The 27,716-nt window shown below is 53.2% G+C and overlaps 2 protein-coding genes across 3 annotated transcripts; one reads left to right on the top strand and one right to left on the bottom strand.

The window, feature by feature from the left end:
• Window positions 1-8,835: 8,835 nt before the first annotated feature.
• MLF2 (myeloid leukemia factor 2) lies at window positions 8,836-23,611 on the bottom strand. Of its 2 annotated transcripts, none has more exons than XM_060306331.2 (9): window positions 23,532-23,611; window positions 12,638-12,715; window positions 12,257-12,383; window positions 11,965-12,000; window positions 11,274-11,327; window positions 10,763-10,891; window positions 10,439-10,598; window positions 9,622-9,834; window positions 8,836-9,378 (listed from the first exon to the last, which is right to left on the bottom strand). In XM_060306331.2, exons 2-8 carry the CDS (start codon window positions 12,685-12,687, stop codon window positions 9,647-9,649), a joined length of 744 nt encoding a protein of 247 aa, XP_060162314.1. In that variant the 5' UTR covers window positions 12,688-12,715; window positions 23,532-23,611; the 3' UTR covers window positions 8,836-9,378; window positions 9,622-9,646. The 2 variants fall into 2 exon arrangements, with proteins under 2 accessions (XP_060162314.1, XP_030690447.1); XM_030834587.3 differs by lacking the exon at window positions 23,532-23,611 and adding an exon at window positions 13,293-13,516.
• Window positions 20,952-27,303, top strand: PTMS (parathymosin). Its single transcript, XM_030834585.2, has 6 exons — window positions 20,952-20,987; window positions 22,562-23,134; window positions 26,064-26,135; window positions 26,300-26,375; window positions 26,516-26,577; window positions 26,748-27,303. The coding sequence occupies exons 1-6, from the start codon at window positions 20,952-20,954 to the stop codon at window positions 26,796-26,798; spliced, it is 870 nt and encodes a 289-aa protein (XP_030690445.2). The 3' UTR covers window positions 26,799-27,303.
• The last annotated feature ends 413 nt before the right edge of the window (window positions 27,304-27,716 follow it).

Genomic DNA, 27,716 nt, shown 5'->3' with positions numbered 1-27,716 from the left:
GGACACAGGTTCGTGCCCCGGTCCGGGAAGATCCCACATGCCGCAGAGCGGCTGGGCCCGTGAGCCATGGCCGCTGAGCCTGCGCGTCCGGAGCCTGTGCTCCGCAACGGGAGAGGCCGCAACAGTGAGAGGCCCACGTACAGCAAAAGAAAAAAAAAAATTAACTCTTAAAAAAAATAAAAATAAACAGAGGACAAAACAGATACATATAAGTTGATAGAAATAAATCCAAATATAATAATTATATTAAATATAAGTAGCCTAACTACACCAATTAAAAGACAGAAATTATCAAAATGGATTAAAAAAACCAAGATACAACTACATGTTGCCGTCAAAAAAGTCATTTTTAAGTATGACATGGGTGGATTAAAAGTAAAAGGATGGGAAAAGATGTACAACGCAAATACTAATCAAAAGAAATTTGAAGTGGCTGTAGTAATATCAGACAAATTAACTTCAGAGCAAAGAAAATTACCAGGGATAAAGAAGAACATTGAAGAACAATGATAAAAACTTTGGTTTTCCAAGAAGACATAATTCTAAATGTCTCTGCATCTAACTACAGAGCTTCAAAATACATGAAGCAAAAACTGATAGATATTAAGGAGAAAATGAACAAATCCACAATTATAGTAGAAGAGAAATGTCAAAACTGCTCTCCCAGTAATCAACAGAACAAGTAAACAGAAAATCAGTGAATATATTAGAAGTATATAGAACTGAATGATGCCATCAACCAATAGGAACTAACTGAAACTTATAGAACACTCCCCCAACACAACAGAAAACCCTTTTTTCCCCCAAGTGCACTTGGAACATTTATTATACCAAGATAGACTATATCCTGGGTCATAAAACAAACCTCGGCAAATTTAAAAGACTTAAGGTCATACAAAGTATATTTTCTGACCATAATGTAATTAAAACTAGATATCAATAACAGAAGGATAACAGGAAAATTGCCAAACACTTGGAAACTAAACAACACACTTCTAAACCCAGAGATCAAAGATGTGGTCTCAAGAGAAATTAGAAAATATTGTGAACTTAACAAAAAGGAAAATACAAAATATCAAAATATGAGATGCATCTAAAGCAGTGATTATAGGACAAATTATAGTATCAAATTCTTGTATTAGTAAAGAAGGTCTGAAGTCAACAATCTGCACTTCTACCTTGAGAAGGTACATAAAGAAGAGCAAAACTAAGCAGAAAGCAAGTAGAACGAAAACACAAGAGCAGAATATAATGAATATGAAAACCAAAAAAGAAAAAAATTGGGACTTCCTTGGTGGTCCAGTGTTTAAGAATCCACCTTTCAATGCAGGAGATGAGGGTTTGATCCCTGGTCGGGAAACTAAGATCCCACATGCTGCAGGGCAACTAAGCCTACACACCGCAACTACTGAGCCCACATGCCACAACTAGAGAGAAGCCCACACGCTGCAACAAAGAGCCCTCACGCACCAACTAAGACCTGATATAGCCAAATAAATAAATAAATATTTTTTAAAAAATCAATGAAACAAAAAATTGATTCTTTGAAATGATCAATAAAATTGATAAACCTCTAGCCATAGTGACCAAAAAGAAAAGAAAGAGAGAGAGAGAAAGAAAGAAAAGAGAGAAGATACAAATAACCAATATCAGGAATAAAAGGAGATATCACTGCACACCCCACAGACATTAAAATGTTAGTAAGGGAATACTACGAATAATTCTACACACAAATTCAACAACTTAGATGAAATGGACCAAATCTCAAAGTTACAAGCTACCAGAACACAACCAAGAAGAGAGATGTAAATATAAATGTACAATTATAAGACTCTCAGAAGATAGCAGAAGAAAATCTTAGTTACCAGGAGTTAGGCAAAGTGTTCTTAGATATGACACCAAAAATATGATTCGTAAGAGAAAAAGGTGGTAAGTTGGACCTCATCAAAATTCAGAACTTTTGGCTTCCCTGGTGGCGCAGTGGTTGAGAGTCTGCCTGCCGATGCAGGGGACACGGGTTCGTGCTCCAGTCCGGGAAGATCCCACATGCTGCGGAGCGGCTGGGCCCGTGAGCCATGGCCGCTGGGCCTACGCGTCCGGAGCCTGTGCTCCGCAATGGGAGAGGCCGCAACAGTGAGAGGCCGGCGTACCGCAAAAAAAAAAAAAAAAAAAAATTCAGAACTTTTGCTTTGAAAAAGACCACACCAAGAGGAGGAAAAGATAAACTACAGAATGGGAGAAAATATTTGCATATCCCTATCTAACAGAAGACTTCTAACTGGAATATACAAAGAACCCTTAAAACTCAACCATAAGAAAATAACCCAATTTTGAAAAAAATGACTGAAGGACTTAGACACTTCATCAAAGAGGCTATAATGATGACAAGTAAGCACATGAAAGGATGTTCAACATCATTAATCATCAGGGAAGTACAAATTAAAACCAATGGTGAGATGTCTATAAATATCTCACTGTCAATAAAAGAATACCCACACCCCTAATATAAAAACTGACAATACCAAATGCTCGCTAGGATATAAAGCAACTGGAACTCTCTTACATTGCTGGTGGGAACGCAAAATGATGCAGCCACTCTGGGAAACAGTTTGGCATTTTCTCACAAAGTTAAATATGTACTTACCCATGTGACCTAGCAATCCCAAGCCATTTCACTCCTCAAGAAATTAAAACATGTTCACACACGTGTACATGATTGTTTATGGCACTACTGTTCGTAATTGCCAAAAACTGGAAACAACTGGAAAGTTCTTTGACAGATGAATGGGTAAACTATAAACACACAGTAAAATAGTACTCATCAATAGAAAGGAGGGAGCTATTAACACACACGACAACGTGAGTGCATCTAGAAGGCATTATGCTGAGTGTAAGAGCCACTCTCAAAAGGTTACGTACCACAGGCAATACCTTTATTGCTGGTTTGGTTCCAGAGCAAGTCACATGAATGTTTTGGTTTTCCCAGTGCATACAAAAGTAATGTTTATACTCTAGTCTATTATATGTGCACTGGCATTATGTCTAAAAAAAATGTACATACCTTAATTGAAAAATACTTCATTGCTGGGGACTACCCTGGTGGTCCAGGGGTTAAGAATCTGCCTGCCGATGCAGGGGACAGGGGTTTCGATTCCTGCTCCGGGAAGATCCCACGTGCTTCGGAGCAACTAAGCCCATGCATCACAAGTACTGAGCCCGCACTCTAGAGCCCGTGAGCTGCAACTACTGAGGCCGCGTGCTGCAACTACTGAAGCCCGCACGCCTAGAGCCCGTGCTCTGCAACGAAGAGTAGCCTCTGCTCGCCGCAACTAGAGAAAAGCCTGCACGCAGGAACGAAGACCCAGCACAGCCATAAATAAATAAATAAAATAAATCTTAAGAAAAAAATACTTCATTGCTAAAAAATGCTAACCATTATCTGAGCCTTCTGCAACTCATAATATTTTTGCAATAGTAACATCAAAGATCACTGATCACCATCACAAATATAATAACAATGAGGAAGTTTGAAATATTGCCAAAATTACCAAAATGTGACACAGAGACAGGAAATGAGCAAATTCTGTTGGAAAAGTGGTACCGAAAGCCTTGCTTGAGGCTGGGTTTCCACTAATGTCCAATTTGTAAAAAACGCAGTATCTGTGAAGTCCAATAAAGCGAAGCACAATAAAACAAGGTATGTCTGTATATGATTTCATTATGTGACATTCTGGAAATGGCACAGCTATAGCAATGGTGGACAAATCAGCGGTTGCCAAGGGTTAGGACTGGAGGGAGGGGTGGCCGCAAAGGAGCAGCAGGAGGGGGTTTGGGGGTGATGGGACCGTTGTGGTCCTGATGGCGGTGGTGCTTACACACATCTGCACGTGTTCAAACTCAAAGAACACACACACGGAAATTTTATTGTATGTTAAAAAAAATATTGAAAAAAACGGACATGCTGGGCTACCGGCATCCATCGTTTTAAACACTATGCTATTACTTGGGTAAATGTTAATATAAATTTGAAATTTAAAAAGATCATCAAGTGGGGGGACTTCCCTGGAGGTCCAGTGGGTAAGACTCCGCACTTCCAATGCAGGGCGCACAGGTTGGATCCCTGGTCAGGGAACTAAGATCCTGCAGGCCACGAGGCCAAAAAAAAAAAAAAAAGAAAAATCCTCCAGGAACTTTCTATCTAAAGGGCCCCCATGGTGAATCACGCTGTACCGCATATTAGTATCATTTGTGTCAGTCTGGACTTGGAGTCCCGGCTCTTGAGTGCTGCTAGGTAGCTGTATGGTGTTCAACAAGTCACCTGTCACTTAGCAATAAAATGGGAGCAGGTCTGGATGGTATCTGTAATCGTTGCTAAGCTGCACTGGAATTCTCTCCAGCCTCGAGATTCTGCTTTAGTGGGTCTGGGCTGGTAATTCTGATCTGCTGCCACTTTGGGGAACGTCCAGAGAAGGCGATCTCAGAGGTCTATTTCAACTCTTAACATTGCTATTTATATCATATACTGGGTTTGCTTGAATTAAGTTCTATCTGTATTGAGAATCAGCTTCTGTCCTTCTGTGCCACATTCCCTGTGAATTGGGAATCCCCCCCCCCAAATCTAGGATATCTTTAACTAAGTTCACCAGTGGTGGGGGGGGTGGCGTACTGTGGGGCATGCGGGATCTTAGTTCCCTGACCAGGGATCGAACCTGTGCCCCCCGTGTGGAAGCACGGTCTTAACCACTGGACTGCCAGGGAAGTCCCTCACCAGTGGTTTTCTAAGAATCTAGCTTTGTTTACTTTCATCAGACCATTTCCCACATCAGTGTCACCTTGACCTTTCCCAGGGTATTTCTGCTCCTTCTTTTAGAGACTCAATCCCACCTCTGCGGCCCTTTCTCATGCCCGCTTCTCTCCCATCTTCCAGCTTCATGTGTCCAAATGTCCTGGCTGCACACCTTCAGACACTTAGTTGATCTCCCGGCTGGAGGACACTAACATCTTGGGGATAACTGTTCAGAACCTGCAAGTCATTCAGGTGGCAGGTGACAGAGAAGATGAAGAGGGTGGGATGGATGCTGGGAGAAACCAGGGCAGCACCCTATTCCCATCTTCAAGATAAGCCTTCAGGGAAGAAGAGTCACAAAAGGCAGACAAAAAGCTCAAGCGACCCTGACTGCTGACCCGGCTCCTCTCAGGGATGGTCCAGAGCGGGGCGGAGTGTGTGTGTGGGGAGCGGGGCGGAGCCCAGAAGGGGAAGGACTCCCTGCTTCTCCCTGTCTCCCTGGAGATACTGTTTAAGGCCGGACACTGAGGCGGGGAAGGCTCAGAGCCCGTCAGCACTCTCTGCAGAGAGGGGCTTCAGGCCCACCTTCTTACCACAGCTCTGCCAGCCTCTGCACCCCTGGCCCCTCAGGTACCCTTCCCGTAAGCCACACCAGCTCCCTGCCCCCCCGCAGGCTCTCCCTGGGGATAGAGGCTAGTTGGGAGGCTCCTTTGGGGAGCAGCTACACCAGGTCTCTCCCTGTGCCCCATCTCCGTGCTCGTTTCTTACCTCTTGGTGTCTCCTGTGCCTATCCGTCTTCATCTCCCCCTCCTAGTGCCGCCACATCTGGCTCCCGCTTCTCCTGTCTGAAGAACCCACTGATGTCTAAGAGGGAGAGAGGTTAAGGGTAACTTTTCCTTACCCCGACCCACTGCAGTGGCCTGGGAGAAGGGATCCTTGACCCTTGCTTCTCCCTCAGCGTGGGAATGACCCATTCCTAAAACTCAGGGCATCGAGGCAGGACAGGTCTGTGGAGTTAAATGGACTTGAAATATGGGGGCTGGGAGACCAGACCCTGGGTTCTTCTTGTGGATCAGCTCCTGGTTCTCTGGGTAACCTGGTTATAGGACTTGGGCACTGGGCAGAGGAAGGGGGCATTGGGTAAAGGGTGTTACTAGGACTTGAGGCCCTGTTACCCTAGGAGGGGAAAACTCCCAAACTGGAAGCAGGACTGGGTCAGCACAGCCCCAAACATTTCTACATGTTGGTCTGTGAAGCATGAAAGGGTGAAAGATAATAGTCGGTAGCTGGGAGAACGGAGGCTGATGCAAAGCCAGTAAGACCATTTCGAGGCTGTGTCTGAAGGTATCTCAGGGGTCCTGAGGATGGAAGCGGGCATGAGGGCCACCCTAGAGCACTGAAGGTGCAGGGTAATGGGGGCGAAATCAGACATCCATCCTGTGCACTGTGTCAAATGCTTCCTCTGTACTAACTCACCTAATTCTCATAATTCTGAGGTATGAATCCATGTCCCCACTGCCACCAGAGCCTAGAAAAAGGCCCATTTTACAAAGCAGGAAACCAACGTTGAGAGATTAAGACTCTTCGTCAGGGTCAGAGGTAAGCGGCGTGGCCCGGGCTTGCTTGTACCAGTCTGTAGTTGTAATTTCACTCCTTTAATTCACAGCCTCCCACCAAGTATCAGCCTCTCCCAACCTGTAATTTTCTGGGGTGGGGGAAATAGTCCAAGTGTGGCCATGTGCCCTGGACACCTGTCAGGCAGAGGACTGAGCGGGAGGGGGGTTGTGGATGGGCATTGTGAACGAGGCGGGGCCATTCCGGACGCAGACCTGGAAGTAAAGTGTCAGCATTCTTCCTGAGGGTCCTTTCCTGTGTCTGCTCCCCGGCTCTCAGCCCACATGGTAGACAGGTCAGGAAAGGGCCAGGGGGCTGGTTCTAGAGCGTCTCACTCAACTTTGCTAACACCCAATGCCCCACCACGTACCCTTGCTGAAAAATGCTGTCACGGGCCCTACGAATACGTGCTGGGCAGCAGGGTGGTCCTCGCCCAAGAGCAGGGATCAGGAGTGAAAACTGGTTGGTTTCTGTGTCTGAAGCCAGGACCCAAATGAAAGCCTGTGAAGCACTGGATGACTCACCTGGATTGAAACCAGGGCAGCCCCTGTCCTGCTCCAGCCCCTACTCCGAACTGTGCCCAGGAGCACGGGCACTGGGAATGGAATCCAGGTTGAGAGGTTGGGCTTGAGCTGTCGTGAGAAGGGACCCCACAGCTGAGGTCCAGGGATGGGAGGGACCTGCCCAAGGACAAATGACTGGGCTGGTGGCAGACCTGAGCCGCCTGTCAAGGGACTGACGACAGCTCCTCCCACACCCAGAGGGAGGAGCCATGTGCAATCTGGACGGAGCACAGGTTACACCGGAAGCTGAGGGCTGTGGGCGCTTTGAGCTCCATCATCCACAGTTCAGGACCCAGGCGGAGAGGAATTCCCTCTGCCTGTTTGACTTCTGGGATTCCCGGATTCTCTTAGCCACTGGGTTGGTTCCGTTGACCCTGGTGGAGCATCGTTAGTGGCCTGTTTACTGACTCAGTACCTGCCCTGGATAGGACGTCGGTGCCTGCTGGCCAAGCTCACCTTTGTCTCTGCTTGTTGAGAGACTAGAAAAATCCTCTTTTGTTTTTTTAAAATTTAAATTTATCTTTAATTCATTGCAGCATAACATGAGTTAGAGCTGCTCTAATACATGAATTCTTCAATTTGGTCTAAAGGCAAATCAAACAGTCCCTTTTTCAGAAAAGTAGCTTCTGACTTGATCAACATAACATATAACCATCTTTAATATTCAGAGTTGCTATAGATTGATGCTTACCCCCCAGGCTGCGCCATGGAGCCAGACTTCTGACCTTATACAGAAGTCAAAATGGTAAGGCATATAACAACAACAACATAAATATATAAACACAAATAAATAGATGGATACACACATTGACATATATGTGTGTGTATATACATATATATAAAATTCAAAAATAAACATTTGTGTGATGTCATAGTTTACAAAGACTGTTAATACCTATCCCTCGGAAACTCTTTGGCTGTGAGTTTTTTCAAATGCCCCAGAAATAAACTCTGTAGATACTCAGACACTTTCTGATTTCTATAGTCTGCTCCTTATGCCTTCTACGTCATCAGGATGGACAAATCCTCTTGAACCTGTTTGTCCATCAAGGACGTGGGGAAAATCCCCTTCCCTGAGAGGACCTGGGGCCTCGAGCGGGCTGTTTTTGCCTTTGGTTTACCCACTGACAAGGACAGAAGATGTTTATAGAGCAGAAACCGCCCTCGGACTCTCACAAGCACTTGCCACCACTGAAGAGTCCCCAGGAGGAACAGAGCGACCCGTTTGCTGAGCCGGGTCGAGCAGGGAGGAGCGTCTTGAGAAATTTGAGTGCCTCGTGCCCGTCCAATGCTGCTCAGGTTCCAGGCTAGTTTTCTTCCCTGGTCTCCTTCCCCGGGCTCAAGTTCTCAACAACTGGGGCTGCAGGGTTTGAAGAACGCTGCTGACCCGAGTTCCTCCCCTCTGAAGACCCGCGTGGGGTTGTCTGGGCTTCTTCCTGCTCTGCACCCCAAGTGTTCCCGCCCACAGTGCAGGCCAGAAAGAAGCCCAAGGACAAGGGGCAGAAAGCTCCTCAGGTGCCTACAGGTATGCCCCGTGATCCCCCCGATGAGCGAAGGTACAGTGAAAGCGAGGGAGCTGGCAGGACAGCCGCCGCTGGTCTCGCCCCCGGCCCAGCCTGGCCGCATCCGCTGCGGCTTCTCGCCCACCAGAGCTCTGACAGCCCCACTGCGGTACCACTGAGGTGCTGGGCTTGAACTTGAGTTAAGGAGGCCACGCACAGAGATAGAGGGAAGGTAAGGTGACCAGAAGGAGACAGGAGGGTTGAAATTGAACAGGGAAAAGAGCAAAAGTGAAGCCAGACACAGCACTGTAGATCAACGGCATCTCAGTAAAATAAGTTAAAAGAAAAAAAAGTAATGCCAGAATCCTACTTGGTCTTTTCTCCATTCTCCTTTATTCCATAAACACCTAGTTACAAGCTGCACAAATCAAAAAATAAAGGCAGAGAAGGACGTGGGGCAGATTTTTATGTTGCGTAGCGGCTGGGAAGGGAGACTGGGTTGGGAACCGGTTCTTCCCACCACACACAGCCCTGGACCAGGGCTATGGCCCCTGCGGCGGGGAATCTGGGGAGGAGGTGGGCAAAGATCCAGGGTCACTGAGGCCCCTAAACCCAGAGCCCACCCCAAAAGCCCCTTCGATGCATGGCAGGGGTAGAGTGGGGAAGGGAAGGAGTTTCAGAGATGGGGCAGCGAAGTGAAAAATCAAGTTAGTGGATACAGAAGAAGTGGAGCCATTGTGGTAAGGAGATTAAAGAAGGAAAACGTAGGTAAAGGGGGAGTGAAAGGTTCTTGCTGAGACCCCCAGGGAGAGGTGGGGGCCAGCGGGCCTGTTAATTTAATATTAAATTGGGAGTGGGAGTGGAAGAGGAAAAGTTATTTCAGGGGATGATTTCTCAGCCTCTCAGCCCGTACCTGGAGGGGGAAAAGAGATGAGCACAAGTCAAAAGGAAGACAAAATATAAAAGCCAGGGGTGGTGTCTCATCCCTTATTCCGGTGAGGACACTCTTCTGTCCTTCCGTACCAACTAAAACTTTGACTGTCAAAGGCGGTGTTTGCTGGACACGTGGGCTGCTTCTGCCTCAAGGCTGAGGGCCGGGTTCCACACGCTCCCCACCCCCACCCGTGCCTGAGGCCTCAGCCCCCCCAGTACTCACACGAGAGGCCGAGGGCCCGGGGCCCTCACCAGTCATAGCGGCGGGACTGTCGAGACGGGGAGTCCTCGGGTCCCTGGATGGCCAGGCGGGGAGGCCCCTCAGCCCTCCGCCCCCCACCGCCTGAAGCCTCGTGCCTCCGAAATTCCAGGGGACGCTGCTGCCGGTATCGGGAAGTCTCCCTCCGCCACTCATCATCAAAGGCGGCGGCCTCACCTGGGGAGGACACGGAGACCACACACGACACCTGTGTACCACCTGGCTTCCCGGGGCAGACCCGGGGTGGCTCACGACCAAAACCCAGGGCGAAGGCTGAAAGGCTGTGTGGGGGGACGTGCTGGGGAAGGGAAGCGACTTATTTAGCAATTTTGGATTCAACATGGCTCCTGGAAGCATGGACGCAATGGAGGCAATCAGGGCTCCTGGCAGCATGGAGCAGTCAGAAATGGGATAATTAGTTACTTAGTGCAGTCCCACGCACACACTGTAAGTATTTAATAAATATTTGTCGACTTCTAAGAAATAAGTAAGAAGAACTAAAACAACGGATCCAGATGGAGACGGGTAGATTACTATCAGTATCTGACTCAGGTGACAAAGTTTGCCTTGCGCGGTGAGGACGCTGCCGGCACTGACTTAGCCCTAAGCTGACAAAAAAGCTCCGAGGAAGTTAAGAACATGGGGCTCATCCATAACCTTGCCCAACAAATAGCTACGGAGGCAGGAAGAGACAGCTGCTATCTCCCGGCTCACGGGACCGGGGCAGGGGCTGCCGGCGGCCGGGAAGCGGGCCGGCCGCGCGGCGGGAAGGAACGCTCACTCTCATCCAGGTTGATATAGTCCTGCCGCTCCTCCTGGTCCCCCGTGCGGTGGTTTCGGGAGCGCTGCAGGATGTGAGCCCTGTCTCGGATGTGATGCCCAATGGACATCTGCTCCAGCCCACTGTCCGAGTCCCGTACAGTCCTCCGAGTCTCCCGGATCTGGGGGGAGGCAGAGCATGGCACACTCAGCGGCTCCTTCCAAAGCCCGGCTACACCAGCCCAGAAAGGCCGCCCGGGACCCAATCCTGAAAAAAGCAGCCAGGATTTCTGTGGGGGCCATCCGATTGTGCCTCCTCTGGGACAGGAGGAGCCCTCCAACTCACCCCGCCTGGGGCCGAGCGCATCTCTGCCGTCTCTTGGTAGACCTTGGGTGCGCCGGCGCCCGTATTGGAGTAGGAAATGACAGTGGAGGATGAAAAGGTCTGGCAGTTACCTCCAGCTGTCATGTGCTCCTGAGGATGGAAGGGAACAGCAGGGCTGTGTGGGGAGGGTTCGCCTCCGGGGAAGGGATCCCTCCCTTCGGCCACCTGTGCCTGCCCATATCTTTCTCACAAAATGTGAAAACATCAGGACTCATCATTACCCCCCAAATTCCTCTGAGTCCAACAACACGCCAGAAGGACCTGAAGCGATGGAGCCTTAAGTGCACGCTTCATAAGGTGCACTGCTGCTTCCCACTCAGGAACCCGCACTCTCCGGGTCCAGTGGCCTTATCCAGCTTGCACACTCCACAAGTACGCCCTTCCCCACTCCCGCCTCTGGGGACTCAAGGTGTTGCCAGCCATCACTGGGAACAGGGCCAGGGAAGGGGATGGGATAGGGCAAGGGTCTCACCATGTTCCCAATCATGTCGTTCATCATCCCAAACATGTCCATGAAGCCGCCCGACTGGAGCAAAGAGACGGAAAACAGAGTCAGAAAGCAGGGCCACGATCAGAGGTTGGCGCGCTCAGGCTCCCACGGGCTACATAGCTACACGTTCCCTCTCTCCCTTTCCTTCACGTCTAGCAACTGCTCTTCCTCATTCCTCGTGAACAGGTCCAGAACAGGCGTGCTCCTCTCCACGCTTCTCCTCCTGTATGCCGCTGCCCTCCTCCTCCTCCTCAGTCTCTGTGGCTGCTCTGATCCCATGTTCCTTCTCCTGGCTGCCCTATTTCCTCCTACCTTTAGGAAGCAAGCCAATGTCACTGGATTCTAACCTATAAGGGGTTGGTTCTGAAACTGTAGAAAAATCTTCTACAAGCCATCTCTAGTTGGCCTTTCAACAGCACCTCCTTCCTCAAAAGAACAATTATATCAGGCAATGATATCTTCCTGATGGGTACCGCTCCTAGAAATACAGGAGCCAGTAAGTTAGCATCGTGAACTCACAGGACTCAGCACACAGCAGGCCCAGAGCTCTGTGAACACTACACGAGGATTCTAGGGTTACCCATAAGGCTATCCAAAGAGGCACATTTGGAAATAATATCTAAGGGTATAGAGCATGTCTGAGATGGAAGGACGCAAGGAGATGAGGACTTACCATTCCCAGCATCCCGAAGGGGGAGACAGCCCCAGCCTACAGGAAGACGTAAGGAACAGAAATTAGGGACCACATCCTATCTCATTACCATCCCAAACCAAGCCCATGGCCTCTGTTGCTTTTCCATCCTCCTCTCAAAAGGGGATCACAAAGCCTGTTTTTCCAGACCCCTTTCCCCACTCCTAGAAGGCATCCTACTTGCTAAGTTGGCCGTTGTGCAAGAAAAATCAAGCACTTTACTGACCACGCTCCAACCTTTTTTCGGGTCTCAGGTCTGTTGCAGCACCATTACCTGCATCCTGCGGCTGGCAGGCCTGGTCCCTGGCATGCTGCCATCTGTGATGCTGAGGAAGGGGCTGTATCCAAAGCCGCCCGACAACATCCGGTTCATGTGCTGACGGTGAATGGCAAAGGGGTCCCTGTGCAGGGAGTATACGGTGCGGGTGGCAGAAGGGCCAGCAGTCAGCACCTCCCACCCGCCCCTCCCCCGAAGAAAAGAGCCATAGGGAACCAGCGGCACAGATTTTCCCTCGAAGTCTGAGCTGGGGCTGAGTGGCCACCAAGTTGTGATCAGTGCCCGCGACGAGCCCAGATGTCTGGCTCAACTAGTCAGAGACCTAAAGTGGAGCGGATGCGTCCTCCAGAGTAGGAGGGGGAGGGGATGGATACTCACATCAGGAACATGGGGTCCTCAGGCTCCACGTCCCTCATGAAGCGGAACATCCTGATTTTAGCTCCAGGGGGCTCCACACTGTGAAGATGTGGAGGCTCAAATGTTGGAGGCGGCCAGGTTTTTCGCACACCCGCTCAGGGCAGGGACTCTCAGAGCATGGTCCCTTTCCAAATATTGGAACTGGCCCCCCAAACTCCAGGGAGACCCTTCTGCAGGTGTTCAACATCACCCTCTAGGGAAAGCACAGCTCTTCAAACCTCTCCCCGAAGGAGGACCATGGAAAATTTTTCCAAGCCTGTTTTCTGCCTCCCCCACTCAGAGCCATCCTCTTCCCAAAGCCCTGGCCAGAAGCATACTCCCTTTCCCCCGACGCCACCTTTCCGCAGGCGAATCCCAAGTGCCGGCCCTCCGCCCGCATTAATGACCCCCACCCCGCCCCCTCCTCACACTCGGCCGCCGCCAGGCCTCCCCCGGGCGGGCCTCACCGTCCCCTCCGCGCCTGGCGGCGGCACCCCCCCAGGCCCTGCCTCCCTGCCGGGCGAGCAGGAGGCAGGCTTGACCCGCTCCCCTCCCCGCAACCCAGGCTCCCGGGGTCCCTGCAGCCCCACGGGCCGCTCCCACACCGGACCGGCTGCCCGCTCCGCTTGAGCCTCACCGGTCCCCGATCCGGACTCAGCGGCCCATCCGGCCGGTCTCGCCTCTCGGTGCGCGGCAGGATCGGGGCTTGCGGCCCGGGACGCGGGATTGGTCCGGGCGTGAGCTCCTCGGCCTCCCGAACAGTCTCCTTACACAGCCGCCACCTCTGTGCCCCTCCTCGGCCCACTGAGCCCGAGCCCCCGCCAGGCCCGGGCGGAAGTGACGTCACGATGGGACAGCCCACCCCCTTGGGCCTGTGGAGCTCCGCCCACGAGCGGGCTTGTGGCGCGCGCGCGCGCGTGCGCGAGGCTGGCTCCCGGGCCGCGGAGCAGGGAGTCGCGGAGTCTTCCGGGACCAGGGGCGGGGAGGCCTCGTTAGTAACCTGGATTTGGGTCCTGTGGACTGGAGGAGGCTCCCTGTAAGGGTGTGGGGGAGGAGCAGAGGAGTCCATCGCCGCGAGGGGAGGAAGACGGAAGAGGACGCGGGCAGATTCCCATGGGGGAGGGCAGGCTCCTCACGGGCCCCACGAGGTGGGGCGGATCCCTGGGGGAGCAATAAGCAGATTTCTACCCGGGAAGCTTTCATCCCAAGAGGGAGGAAGGGCGGCAGTTCTACGGGGGAGGCGCTAGGGCCAGTCCCCTCGAGAGGAGGCGCGTTCCAGGCAGGGGCGGGGCCCTCGGAGTGACGTAGGAGAGGAGGTGACAGTTCTGCCCAGGTCTTCCTCTGGCTTCGAGAACTCGGGCTGGGGCAAAAAGAATCCAGGTTGGGGACCGGCCGCCAGATGGCGCTCTGCGGCCAGGCTAGAAGTGCAGCCCCTTGGGAACTGGCGTTGGCGAGGCTCCCGGACCCCCCCTCAGTTACCCTGCTGTGAAGGGTCACACTGGGGAGAGGCCCTAGTTCTGAAACCTTTTCGTTTAATGCCAATCTCCGCTTTCTCTTCTCTAACTCCTGTATCCTCTGGAGCTCCCAGTCCGCACTGATCTTTTCTTGCCTCGAGACAAGTAGGTAGGTAGGTCAAGGGTCTAACGTTTGGGAGAAGAAAGGGGTGGAGCGCTCCATTAACCAAGCTCACCCAGGGGCAGAGTTGCAGACAGGCCCAGGAGACCTGACTCGACTCGAAGGCCAAAGACTGACACTTTGACATACTAAATGTCTTGCATAAAATCTGGCCCAACTGGAGAGAAGGGCCCCCTCCCCCTGAGTGTCAGGGGATTTGGACTGTCCGGGGTGGACTTTAGACCGGACCCCTCCAGACTCCAGCTCTCCTGGTTCTTTACACTGGCCGCTAGCCACGTTAGCGGGCCTGACATCTGTGGGCCTGTGAGAGAGGCTTGTTCCCATCCCCAGCACTTCCCTGGGGAAGGAAGTGAAGGGGGTCCCTGGTGACTCAGGAGAAGGTGGTGGGAGCGGGGCTTCTTAGGTTTCTTTGGACTTGATCATTATTAAAGAGGAAAAACACAATAGTGGAGACAGAGGGGAACAGAGAGAAATTAGAAGCTGGCAGACTGGCAAAGTTAAAGCCAAAGACAGAAAAATAAGAAAATGTATTTTCCATTGATATTTCTGGGGAAGAGACTTAGTAAAATCTTTTATCTTCCAGATGCTCTTATCTCTAAACATGCCGCCATGCAAGTGCCCCTTTTCCTCTTGCTCCCAAACAAAAGCATTTTGACATGTGATCAAGAGTTGTCCCAGGAGAGTTCTGCAGCCCAGCCTTAAGGAAGAGTGGGCCTTACCTTCCAGCCTCTCCCTCCTCATTTCATGTCCAGCCTTCCGCAGAGATGCCTAGGAGATGCAGCTTAGCTTCTAGCCTCCTCGTTTGGTCTTTTTCCATTACCTTGTATCCTCTACCTACTGCCTTTAGGTGTCTAGAGCTCTTTCTCTTTTTCCTTCCAAGACTTAAGAATCTGATATCAGGGACTTCCCTGGTGGTCCAGTGGTTAAGACTTTGCACTTCCACTGCAGGGGGCACGGGTTTGATCCCTTGTCAGGGAACTAAGATCCCGCATGCCGCACGGTGTGGCCAAGAAAATGAAATTAAAGAAAAAAATCTGGTTTATCAGTCATTTTTACCTTTGCATGATTTTAAATCAATTACCTCTCCTAGGAATATTTACAAATTACAGTTTAGCATCTAACTATGACCTGGGCTTTGTCTCAGGTTAAAAAGAGATCCTTGGGACTTCCCTGGTGGCACAGTGGTTAAGAATCTGCCTGCCAATGCAGGGGACACGGGTTTGAGCCCTGGTCCGAGAAGATCCTACATGCCGCGGAGCAACTAAGCCCATGTGCCACAACTACTGAGCCTGTGCTCTAGAGCCCTGTGAGCCACAACTACTGAGCCCACGTGCGACAGCTACTGAAGCCCGCACGTCTAGAGCCCGTGCTCCGCAACAGGAGAAGCCACCGCAATGAGAAGCCCGCTCACCACAAGGAAGAGTAGCCCCCGCTCGCCACAACTAGAGAAACCCGCGTGCAGCATCGAAGACCCAGCGCACCCAAAATAAATAAATAAATTTTTTTAAAAAAAGAGATCCTTGAACAGATGGGGATGAAGGAGGAAATGCAGAGCTCATTTTCAGAGTGCCCAGCGGTGGACCATACAGGCAGCCATCCACTCCAGGAATTGAAGGAATGTAATTTTACAAGTAACCTTTCTGTCACCTAGACATGGTTTGTGTCTGTCTTCCTTCTCCGTCACCTTCCCATCCCTTCCGTCCCCCTCCCTCCCCCCTTCTTCCTTCCTCCCTTCCTTCCTTCCTTCCTTCCTTCCCTCTGTCCCTCCTTCCTTCCTTTCTCACGTCTCTGTCCAGTGAATTCTGATGAACAGAAATTCCTCAGTCATCAGAGTTTCCTGTAGATGATAAGATGTAGGAGGGAGGGTGGGCCCTGCCAGGGGTGAGGCTGAGCTCAAAAGGGGATAAGCATTGTTGGGAAGGAAGAGAAACAGTGGTTTCTCTTCACTGCTTTATCTGATGGAGCCAAAGTCAGGAAGTCCTTGAGAGAGTAGAGCTGGGACAGAAAAGGGGCCCTTGTTAGATGTGAGCTCACGCATCTGGAGCAATCCCAGGGCAGTTGGCTATTGGAGCAGGGTGAGGATGGGGCAATGATGGAGTTAGGGGAGACTGGATTCCAGCCTGAGCCAACGTGAATGGGTGTGATTTGTGTACGTGTATGTGCATCTGTATGTGTGTGTGTGTGGGGGGAGATAAACCCTGACAATTAGCACTAAGTTGCCCCAGGTAGAGAGACTGAGTTGTATAGTGGACACCAGATCAGAGTGAGATTGAAAAATGACTCAGGAACATGTTTTTAAAAACCAGCTTTTCAGTTTGTTTTATATTCACATCCATTCAACAAATATTTATTGAATGCCTACTGTGTCAGGCACTGTTTCTGGCTCTGGAGATATACACAGAGAGAAAAATAAAGCAGGTTGGAAGTTGGGTAGAGGGACAGGCAAGCAGCTGGGAGGTGGTAGTTGCTTGTTAGGGTGACTAGGGATGGCCTCATTGATAAGGTGACTCTTAAGCAGACTGGGGTTAAGGCATTCTGGGCAGAGGAAAAAGCAAGTGCAAAGGCCCTGAGGCAGAAGTATGCTTAGTGTGTTCACAGAACAAAGAAGCCAATGTGCCTAGACTGATGTGAATGAAAGGAAGAGCCGTAGTGAGAAACAAGGCACAGAGCAAGAAGGAAGCCAGATCCCGTGGGACTTTGTAAGACCTACAAAGGACCACTCTGGCTGTTGTACGGAGACTAGACCATTGAGGGGACCACAGCAGAAACAGGAGGACCTATTAGCATGCTGTAGCCATATCCAGATGGCTTAGAGTAGGTTAGAAACAGTGGAGGCGAGAAATGGTCAGATTCTAGGTATGTTTTGAAGATGGAGTTAACAATCTGCTGATGGTTGGATGCAGTACAAGGGAGAAGAGTCAAGAATGACTCCAGAGGGAGTTCCCTGGTGGTCCAGTGGTTAGGATTTGGCGCCTTCACTGCTGTGGCCCTGGGTTCAATCCCTGGTCGGGGCAGTAAGATCTCTGAGAGCCGCAAGGCATGGCCGGAAAAGAAGAAAAAAAAAAGAATAACCCCAGGGTTTTCTGACCTGGGCAACTGAATGAGAAATAAATGACCATTCTGCTTGCCACACTGTACTGTGTGCATATAGGATTAGCTTGAGAACATATGGAAATTGTGTCTGGCTGAAATTGTGATCCTAACCACAAGGCTACACTGGATAACTGAGTGGACAGTCTTCCCTTTAGAAGCTAGCCACCCAAAGCAGGAGGAGGACAACAGGAATACGTGAATCCCATGCCTAGTTCAACCATAAGATATTAGATGTTAGACTACCTTGGGCAGGTATGCTAATGTTAATGGTTGGCATTAGCAGTGGAGTTTTAAGTCTTAAGAACTTCCTGTTGTCTGTTGATCATTTCAAGAAGGCATCCCCAAGGAGGCAGCATGTCTCGTGATTAACGTGGGCTTTAAGGATTGAAGTGTGCGCTGCCTGTGTGGCAGTTCCTGTCAGTAAACATTTATGGAGCTCCTACTATACGCCAGGCACAGTGCAAGGTGCTGGAGATGAAAAGACAAGTAAGACACGGTCTCTGCCCAACAGGGTTCACAGTCCAGTGAGGTTGCCGACATGGAATCCATGATAATCCTGGGATGAAGGCCGCCATGGGAAGATGTATATTAAAAGGGCAAAAGTGGTTCAGAAGAGGGCGTGAGTGGCTCGGGGGGTGGGGTAGGGCAGCCAGGAGAGCATTTCAAGCGGAAGGTGAGATTTTAGGTAGAAAAGCAGTTTATGCATTTCAGCAAACATTTTTGAGCTTCTACAATATGCCAGGTACAGCAGTAGGTGCTGAAGATACAAAAACTCTTAAATCATGATTGAAAACCCAAATTAATTAAGCTTAAAGTCAGTGAGTGATGTTGACCCTTGGAGCAGGGGCAGGACTGGGCTTGGAGAGAAGAGGAGGTGCTCAAGGAACCTTTAGAAAGTGAAATGTGAAGGATCTAGGGAAGAAAGGAAGAGGCGGCGTCTCGGATGACCCCTTGGCATGAATAAATGGGTGGGGGATGGGATCTTCAACTGAAATAGAAAAATGGGGGAGTTGCAGTTGGAAGGCATGGGGTTGAGGCGCTGTGGAGGATCCAGGGAGAGAAGACAGAAGGGAATTGGAGTCATGACTCGCACTCAGGAGAGAAGCTGGCGCTGGAGATATGGGTTTGAGAGTCATCAGCGTTTGAGGTATGCGTTGGCAGTGGGACTTGTACCATTGGAGGTGCGTGATGGAGTCGCTTAGGGAGACTGAGTGAGAACAGGACCCCTGAGACCTGGGCCACCTGCATGGGTTCAGTTGGCACCGTTGACTGAATAACCTCCTCCAGATTATTAAGTCCTCCCTCGGCCTTTTACCTTCTGGGCAGAATAAGCCTCTAGCTGTCACTCCTGGTACCATCTCCCCTAGCCTTTTCACTTTCACTTTCCTCTACTCTGGGTCAGCCACATTGTCTGTTTCATCTGTGAAAATGTGGAAATCCTGAGCAATCATGCACCTGTGGTAAAGTACATGACAACAGTGGCCCAGGTGACCTTCCAACACGGCAGCCAGAATTGCTTTTGACTTTCCATGTACAGAACACTGGGGATGGAGACAAGAGACGAGATAGAAAAAGAAAAGGCAGTTTAGGGCCAAGGTCTGAAGTGGTGCTGTCCAATATGGTAGCCACTAGGGCTATTTAAATTGAATTAAAATTGGGAATTCCCTGGCAGTCCAGTGGTTAGGACTCAGCGTTCTCACTGCTGTGGCCTGGGTTCAATCCCTGGTCAGGGAACTAAGATCCCACAGGCCGTGCAGCATGACAGAAAAAAAATAAAAAAGAATGATGTAGACTTCTATTTAAAATAAATAAATAAGGGACTTCCCTGGTGGCACAGGTGGCACAGAATCCACCTGCCAACGCAGGGGACACGGGTTTGATCCCTGGTCCTGGAAGATCCCACATGCCGCGAGCTACTGAGCCCATGCGCCACAACTACTGAAGCCCGCGTGCCTAGAGCCCATGCTCTACAACAAGAGAAGCCACCGCAATGAGAAGCCCACACACCGTAAGGAAGAGTAGCCCGCGCCCAGCAACGAAGACCCAACGCAGCCAAAAAATAAATAAATTTAATTAAAATTAAAGTAAAAAACACAGTTCCTCAGTTGCACTAGCCGCATTTCAAGTATTCAGTGACTACACGTGGCTTGTGGCCACTGTATTGGAAACTGCAGATATAGAACATTCCCGTCATCACAGAAAATTTTGTTGGACAGAGTCCAGCCTAACTAAATCTAGGAATCCATCTCCTCTCAACTCTCTACTGTCTTGAGTTTTGAAAGGATTTTTTTTTTTAAAGCAAAGGAAAAATGAGGAATAGCAAACGAGGTCATTGGGAGTGGAATGGGATGAAGAGTATAGTGAGGAGTGGAGAGGCCCAACTTTCAGGTTTCTGTCCTCCCATCCTTGAATGATAGCTAACAACGCCTTCCTTAGCACTTCACCTATCAGATAAAGAGGCAAATTGAAAAAACCCAGGAAGCTGAAGAGGGGGAAGAATTCACTTTAGAATGAGATGGAAATAGTTATAGAGTTGAACACCTTCTACAGAGTAGTGAGGGAATTGCTGGGATGTCAGAAGTTTCCAGGGGGCTCGGGCCTCCCCTATTCTCACCTGGCCTTCCTTTTCCCACCTCCAGAAAATGTGTAAGAAGGCACAGGTTTCCCCATTCAACCAGTGGAAAATTCTCCGTTGAATTGTGAACTAAAAGAACTCTAGGAATAGGCAAGCTTCCACAAGGCCTCAGAAATCATTCTTTGGAAAGTAGTAAACACAGGCTGGCATCATTTAACACTCTTGGCCCCAGAGGCCCAGAGACCAACCCCAAGGAATAGGGGGTGGGCTTTCAGCATCCCACTCATTCCAAATTCATCCTAAGTGTGTAGCTTTCTTCTTAGGAAGCCAAGACTTCAGGAGACATGTGTTGTCCAACCAGAGAGCGAGGGCTAAGGGGTGCTTCTCCCATGCAGGAAGGAATTAGATCCAGGCCTCCTGCTTCCCACTTTTTCCTTTGGTCCCTGCGGACCCTAGTGTCCAAACTCTTAGATTCTCAAGGCTCTCCCTTGGGCCTTGGGGCAGGATTCCCATTCTCTGCCTCTCCATCTCCCTGGAATTTTCCACTGCAGCTGCCTCCGCTCCCAGACACCCCTCCCTGGGCAAAATTCCCGGCTCCCTCCGCCTCCCCTTCCCTAATCACACCTCATTCCCACCCCCGGCCCTCAGGCCCAGCCCACAGTCCAACCCACAGCCCACACTAACCCCGGTGGTCCCAGTTAGGGAAATGGGAAGCCAGACCCTTATAAAAGGGTGAGAGGGAAGGTCCTAGGCTCTCTCCAGGGCGGGGATAAAGGACAGTGGAGGGGCTGGTCCCCTGTGGGGCTGGAGTGGGGGGAGTGGCCCTCCTCAAATCCCCATATAAGGCAGGGCAAGCAGTTAGGCTCCTGGATTGGCTGATTCAAATGAGCATTCCACCTGGCAACAGAGTTTCTATTGGCTCTCAGGAAAAATAGGAGGAAGGTGGATGGAGGTTGTTGGTGGCGGTGATTGGAGGGGGGGAGGGGAGTGGAGATGACCGGAGTGGGGGGCGGTTACCAGGGCAACAGGGTAAGAGCCCAGCAGGGTGTCCAAGACAGCAGGCGGGGCTGCTAGGTGGAGAAGGGGGGAAGAGGAAAGGAGGGTGGGAGGGAGAGGAAAGAGACTGACGGGGAGGGAGCGAGACAGGGAGACTGGGCGGGGGGGGGGGGAAGGGGGAGGAGGGGGGAGAGGGAGATAAATGAAGCAAGAGAGTACAGAGATAGAGAGGGTCAGAGATCGCTAAAGACATCAGCGAGTATGTCAAGAGAAACAGAGACAGAGATGGAAAGATCTCAGAGAAAGATGGACAGAAGTCGGCAAGGAGAAACCTGGGTGGGGCTCCAAGATTTCTGAGGAGACAGAGACTGAGAAACTGATAGAAGAGTCGAAAGAGAAATTAGGAGGTGTGGACACCAAGGGACCAAAAGATGGGGTATTTAAGCACTCAAAGACTAAATGGTGATGATTGGTCAGTTATGTCTTTTTTTATAAAGAAAATGAAAATGATAAAAAGATGAAGACTAATGATAGACAAATACAGGAGTGCACATACACCAAAGATACCTTTTTCCAAACCCTAGCCTTCCATCCCATCCACCTTCCTGACCTTTGCTACACACCCCAGGTCTCCTGTCCCCTCCTGAAACCCCAAGCTTCTCAAAATGACCCAAAGATACTGAGACTGAAGGAGAGGAGCTGAGGGTGTGTGGAACAGTGTGGGCTGGAACCCCCTGCAAAGGAAGCAGATATCATCCAGAAAGGCTGGGGAAGATGGCAGCAGAGGAAAGAGAAAGACCAAGAGAGGGAAAATGTGGGAAATAAGGACATGAAGAGGAGTTGAGGAAAATCAGCTAAGGATATAGGGCCGGGTGACAGACTCAGATGAGACAAGAACAGTGTTGTCTGGAGAGAGAGGGAAGGCAGAGATGGAAGGTAGAAGAGGGCAAGTGAGAAGTGGAGAAGGGGCGACAGAAGAAGAGAGTTGTGAGACAGAAATGGATGAGGAGGGATGGAGATAGAAGGACCAGGCAAAGAAAAGTGAGGTGGGATGGGCAAAGAAGAAAGGTCGAAGATGGAAAAGGGGAAAGGAGATTGGAAGGCCTCTGACTCCCCTCAGATCACAAGCGAGAGCCCGGAAGGGAGGAACCCAGCAGGGGTCGCAAAAGTCAGCCTAGGGCTGGACGGAGGGTGGGCGGCCCTTTCTGCTCTCTCAACCCCTCCCAAGGCCACCCAGGGAACGTAGATGCCGCAGGAGAGGGGAAATCCAGCGAGATGTGGAAGTAGCTCCCGCCCTCTTCCTCCTCTTTAAGCTTTTGGTTTCTCTAATACCTGCCCGGCCTTTCCATCTGCTTCCCCCCCACCCCACCCCTTGGCAAAAATCTCGAGGCTATTGGTGGGGTGTCTGTAGGATCCAGGCCATCCCTCCAGCCCGCCCCCAAAAGACACACTCCACATTCGCCGGCTACTAGTAGGTCGGGATTCGGAGAGGTACCTCCCCGCAGGAACCCCACCCCTTCCCACCTCCTCGCCCCACTCCTTCCCACCTCCTCGCCCCACTCCTCTCGCCGCGACCGTAGTCTCTCCATTTCCCCCTCCTGGTGTAGTCCTCCCTCCCGCCTCTCGCGCGCTCCCTCCCCTCGCTTTCATCCTCCTATCCCCACCTCTCCAACCTCCGCTTTCATCCTCCTCCCCTCTCTTCTCCTCCCCGCTCCCGCCTGCCCCACCCCTGGGAAGCCCCTCCCGTCGGGCAGCGCCGCTTTATAAGCGGGTTCCCTGGCCGGGGGCGGCAGCGGCTGGTCGGCGGCAGCTCTGCGGGTGCGGGGGCGGCGAGCCGAGGACCGAGCGACCGCGGCCGGAGCGCGCCGGCCACCGCCCGCACCGCCCTTCCGCCCGCCCTCCGGACGGCCGCAGCCCTGCGGGTCTCCGCTCCAGACCCACCCCCGCCCCACCCCGCGCGCCTCTGCCGCCTCTTCCTGAGCCCCAGCTTGCCGAGCGGCCGCCGCTGCCGCTGTCGCCGCCGTCGCCGCCACCGCGCCAGGTTCCGGCCGCGGCCACCCTCCGCCGTCCAGGGCCCTTCCGTCCCGGCCCCGGGACCCCGACTCCCCGCCAGCTCCGGCCCCGGCCCCGGCACCATGTCGGAGAAGAGCGTGGAGGCAGCGGCCGAGTTGAGCGCCAAGGTACGGGCGGGGCCGGCAGCGGCCCGGCCTCCGCACGCCCCCCGGGCTCCGCGCAGTCGTGCGCCCCAGGCCGCCCCCGACGGCCGCAAGCTGCTTGCCCGGGTGCAGGGTCCCGGTGGACCCCGCTCCGCCCTCCCCCCGCGCCCCAGCCTGGCGCTGCCTGCCCCGCTCCGCGCGGCTCGCGCCAGCGCCCTCTAGCTTCCCGAGCGCCGTGCGCCCGGCTCCCGGCCTGGCCGCTCCGGCCCCGCGCCGTCCCCACCCCTCTCCGGCCCCGGCTCGCGCGCCTCCACCCCGGCCGGTGACCGTCGGAGCTCTGCGCGTCTCATCTACCCTGCCCCCTCCCCCGCGCCCCTCTCCGGCGCCCCGTCCCCTGTCCTCCCTTCCAGTCTGACCTCACCTTTCCTCCGCTAAGGGGTTTGAGAGCCTCCGGTGTAAACAGGACTCTCCTGGGAGGCTGTTCCTCTCGGCCCCTCCCCTCGAGGCCCAACCGACTCTTGCTTCTCTCCTCCGACAGCAACTGCCTCTATTTTCTCCTTCCCTCTTTTCCTTCCATCTGAATCCACTCCTTCGTCCACTGGCCTTCAGCTCTCTTAGTCTGCATAGCCCTCCTCCAGCGTCTCCCCCCACGCTTAAAGAATCTTGAATTCCTAAAAACCAGAAGGGGGTCGGGAACAGCCTTCGAAAAAGCTGGGGCCCAGCATTGCATGGCATTGCATCGCGCTGCCCTTGCTCCCGTCAGCTCCCTCCCTGGCCCCATCCCTTCGGCCTTGCCTCTCTTCCAGCCTTTCTCTAATTTCCCTAGGGAACCTGCTGAGTGTCGCTTGGGGAAATTAATTCGGCCAGGGTTTGGGGGCTGGGAGCCCGACCTTGGGTGGGGGGTGATTGCTGAGGAGGTCACAGAGGTCTCCTGGAGGCCGGTGAAGTGAAAGGGGGAACCAATGGGATTCGAGGCAGTGGGAGAAGGGGCTCCGTGTGAGATCTGACAAGGTGTGCTGAGCGGCCCTCCGGTGGGCTGTGCGGTGGCATGTGACTTCACTGAGTAGGTGTCTTTGTATGTCTGAAATCCAGCGAGCGTGTGGGACTGCCCGTGTCAGTTACATGTGTGCGTGTGGAGACGTAGCTGTTCTGGAACCGTGTGGCTGCTTTGTGAGTGCCGAGCGGCTCGGCACTTGTGCTGTCTCGAGAGTGTGCCAGCGTGCCCAAGCACCGGGCCGTGCGTCTCCGGATCGCGTGGGCGCCCCTCTGTAGCTGTGCGTGTGAATCAGTGTCAGCCTGTGTCAGTGTGTGTGCCCGTGTTGAGTAAATGAGGCCAGAGAGCTGCCTAGCACAAGACCTAGGTCACATACCCTCCTGGAAAAGGGATCATGGAAGGACAGTGACCAGAAGGACAGGACCAGACAGGGGAGGAGAGGGCCCGGCCCCTTGGACTTTGGCCTCTGGTAGACTCCCTCCCTCCCTGGCACTCACTCTCCTTTCCTCCATCAGCCCCGATGAGAAACTCAGGCCAGGGCCGTGCAGACCTGGTGCTGGGGCCCCCAGAGAGAAGCTGACGATCCCCTGGCTCTCCAGGCCCAGGATGTAGGGGAAAGCCCACCAGGTAGTAGAAATGCCACACCGACCATGTGGCAGAGAAATGAGGACAGCGAAGTGGCATGAAGAAACCTAGCTGGAGTGAGAGGGGCAAGCGTTTTGCGCTCCCCATAAAGGGAGAAGGGAATTGAGCGTCCCTCCAGGCCAACCACCCAGCACCAAACCTCTCTCCTGTCCCAACCCTGTTCCAGAAAGGACACACCCTCCCAGGGTGATCTACTCACCCAGAAAACTTCCATCCCCATGGAATCGGATACACAGAGTTGCACACCAACACCAGATCCGATCCGATCACACAGAGACACCACAGTGCCTGCCAAGGGGTGGGGTAGAGAGAGGACTGGAATCTCAATTGGAAGGGCCGGTGTGGTGTCCCGAGAGAGGGGACTCTTGTGAGCACCTCCCTGGGCCACATCACATCAGGACAAGACATCAAAGGTGTGCCTGCTGGGGTCTTGGGAAGGAGAGAGGGGCCGTGTGGAGGGAGGGGACTCTACACAGGGACCTTCCCCTCTACTTTCCCATCCTGCCCACACAGACCTTGTCTGTCTCTTCGTCTACCAGGTCCCAGAGTCTTTCCCTTCCACGTTTCCCTTACCCTACTTCCCCTACATCCCCCCTGGCAACGGTGACTCCTACCCTTCTGCCACACCAGTGCACACACCACACCAGGGCCCACGCCGTGCTGGTGCACGCACCATGGGTGGTCGGGAGGAGGAAGCCACCTGCACTGCCTGGGGGCAGGAGTGGGCAGAAGTGAGAGGGGGCACTGGGAGTCGTGCCAAAGGGGCTCTTCCTATTCCTGTAGCGTTGGGCCAGGTACGAGCCTGAGGATTAGGGGGGAAACAAAGGCTTTCGCAGCTGAGAGGGAAGCTGGGAGGGATGCCCAGGAGAGAGTACTCAGGAAAAGGCCCCAGAGATAGACAAAAGGCAGAGCAGGGCCGGCAGAGGGAGGGGGCAGGCGAAGGAGGGACCTCAGAGGGGGTGGGGCATCAGGGCTGCGAGCAGATGGAGGGGATTTGCTTTGCTGAGCTGAACTCTTCAGCCGGTGAGGTTGGGCAGAACTTGGTGGGGGTGATGAGCGCTTACCTTGGCTGCCTCTTCCCGGGCTTCATCACTTTTCTCCTCCCTCGAGTCTTGGGGAAGGTGTCTGGTCTCAGCCCCTCTGTGGCTGTGAGGACCCTGGGACCTCTGTTCAGTCTCTAAGCCGCACCGCCCACTTTCTCCATCTCCCACTCCTCTAAAGTCACTGCAGAGGGAGAACCGGGCCTGGAGGGACTTAAGTAAGGGCTGCAGATCGTTTGTGGTGAGAGGAAGGTGACCTGTCTCTCTCTTGCAGGACCTAAAGGAGAAGAAAGAGAAGGTGGAGGAGAAGGCGAGCCGGAAAGAGCGGAAGAAAGAAGGGGTGGAGGTGCGGAGGGGTCGCCTGCCCCCCGGGCCCCAGCTGCCTTCCTGGGGGCCCGCCTTTCCCCGGCCCCTCACAGCCTCGCCACCCCGCCCTCAGGCCCCTTACCCTTGGCGGGACGGTGGGTGCAGGCACAGGGCCATCCTGACACCTCCCTCTCCTGTCCGCAGGAGGAGGAGAACGGAGCTGAGGAGGAAGAAGAGACCGCCGAGGACGGCGAGGAGGAGGATGAAGGAGACGAGGAAGGTGGGGAGGGGCAGGGAAGGCTGGGCTCAGAGGAACCGTCAGGGTGGGTTTGAAGACCTGAAGCAGGGCTGAGGGCCGCCACAGGGGGTCTCTGCTGGAGCTTCCAGCCCTTCCCCAATGACCCATTTCTGGCTCCTCAGATGAGGAAGAAGAAGAAGATGAGGACGAAGGGCCCGCGCTGAAGAGAGCTGCCGAAGAGGAGGTTTGGGCTGGGTTGTGGGCTGAGGGGCTGTCAGGGATGCAGCAGGGCCGGGAGCCCTTTGGATCTGGACCTAGATCCCGGTGGTGCAGGGCGGGGGCTGGAGCTGGAGCAGCACAGAGGGCGGTCCCTCTCCCAGGTGACGGCTACCGCAGCTCTTTCCCTCTCCACAGGATGAAGCGGATCCCAAGCGGCAGAAGACAGAAAATGGGGCGTCGGCATGAGCCCCCCGCCAGTGGGCTGGGGGTGGGAGGCCCCTCGGGGGCCTGGAGGTGAGGGTAGGGACAGCCGAGCACAGCCGCTCTTCACCTGGCTCCCTGCTCTGGGCCCCGCGCCAGAGCTGCCGCCCTCTCTCTCCCCAGCCTTCTCGTGCCGCCCCTCCACACACTGCCCCCTCCATCCTCACTGCCATCTTCCACCTCCTGACCTGCTCCATCTGAGCTCCCCAGCTGGTCCCCAGTGGCCCCCTCCCTCTCCCTCCTCTCTTCCTCCATCCCCGCAGCCAGCCCCACCCTCCTCTGGGAGCCTCTCCTTCCTAACCTCTGCATCCCAGCCTCACATCCTGCCCATCCCTACCCTGCCTGATCCCTGGGTCTCCCTCAGATCCCCTTCTCTCAGACAGCGCCAGGCCGGGGTGGGAACAGGGTTGGGGCCGAGCCCCACAGCTGCCCCCCTCCCCTCCCCTTTTTGTATAATTTAATAAAGAAACGGTCGCGCTTCTGTTTTTAACCTGCCTCCTGCTTACCCGGGCAGAGCGAGGAGGGTGGCCAATGGTACATTCTATCAGGACCCCTCCCCTCTATAAAAAATCGGCCAGCGGCACCCTCCTACCACCCACCCCGGGAGAAGACGGGGTGCTGCTCTCCGGGTGGACAGGGTGGGGGTGGGGCGGTGTCTTTGAGAGCTGACTCGCGTCTCGGTTTTGGATTCTTGGGGATGTTCCTCCCAGCCATACACACACCCTTCCCTGCTAACCCGCACCGGGCTAGACACTGCTGAGCCCAGTGGAAAGCTACCAGCCCTATTGTGCTGAACCAGGCAAAGAAACAGCCTCAGAAACAGGAAGTCCCGCCCCTGAAGTGGGAGAGGGCAGGAGACCTGGGTCTCAGCCTCTTTGGATGGAGTGAGAGTTGCCTGGCACT

The sequence above is a fragment of the Globicephala melas genome, chromosome 10, assembly GCF_963455315.2.
Source record: "Globicephala melas chromosome 10, mGloMel1.2, whole genome shotgun sequence".
Taxonomy (NCBI): domain Eukaryota; kingdom Metazoa; phylum Chordata; class Mammalia; order Artiodactyla; family Delphinidae; genus Globicephala; species Globicephala melas.
The sequence above is the reverse complement of the archived record's forward strand: the minus strand, read 5'-3'. Positions and strand labels throughout refer to the sequence as shown.

Excerpts from the sequence above, each read along its gene's own strand:
- MLF2 (XM_060306331.2), bottom strand. The coding sequence starts at position 12,687 with ATGTTCCGCTTCATGAGGGACGTGGAGCCTGAGGACCCCATGTTCCTG. Across the intron at positions 12,001-12,256 it reads CTGCCAGCCGCAGGATGCAG|GCTGGGGCTGTCTCCCCCTT; the intron begins GTAATGGTGCTG and ends GTCTTCCTGTAG. Across the intron at positions 10,599-10,762 it reads TGCGCTCGGCCCCAGGCGGG|ATCCGGGAGACTCGGAGGAC; the intron begins GTGAGTTGGAGG and ends GCCTCCCCCCAG.
- PTMS (XM_030834585.2), top strand. The coding sequence starts at position 20,952 with ATGACCGGAGTGGGGGGCGGTTACCAGGGCAACAGG. Across the intron at positions 23,135-26,063 it reads CGGCCGAGTTGAGCGCCAAG|GACCTAAAGGAGAAGAAAGA; the intron begins GTACGGGCGGGG and ends TCTCTCTTGCAG. Across the intron at positions 26,376-26,515 it reads GGATGAAGGAGACGAGGAAG|ATGAGGAAGAAGAAGAAGAT; the intron begins GTGGGGAGGGGC and ends CTGGCTCCTCAG.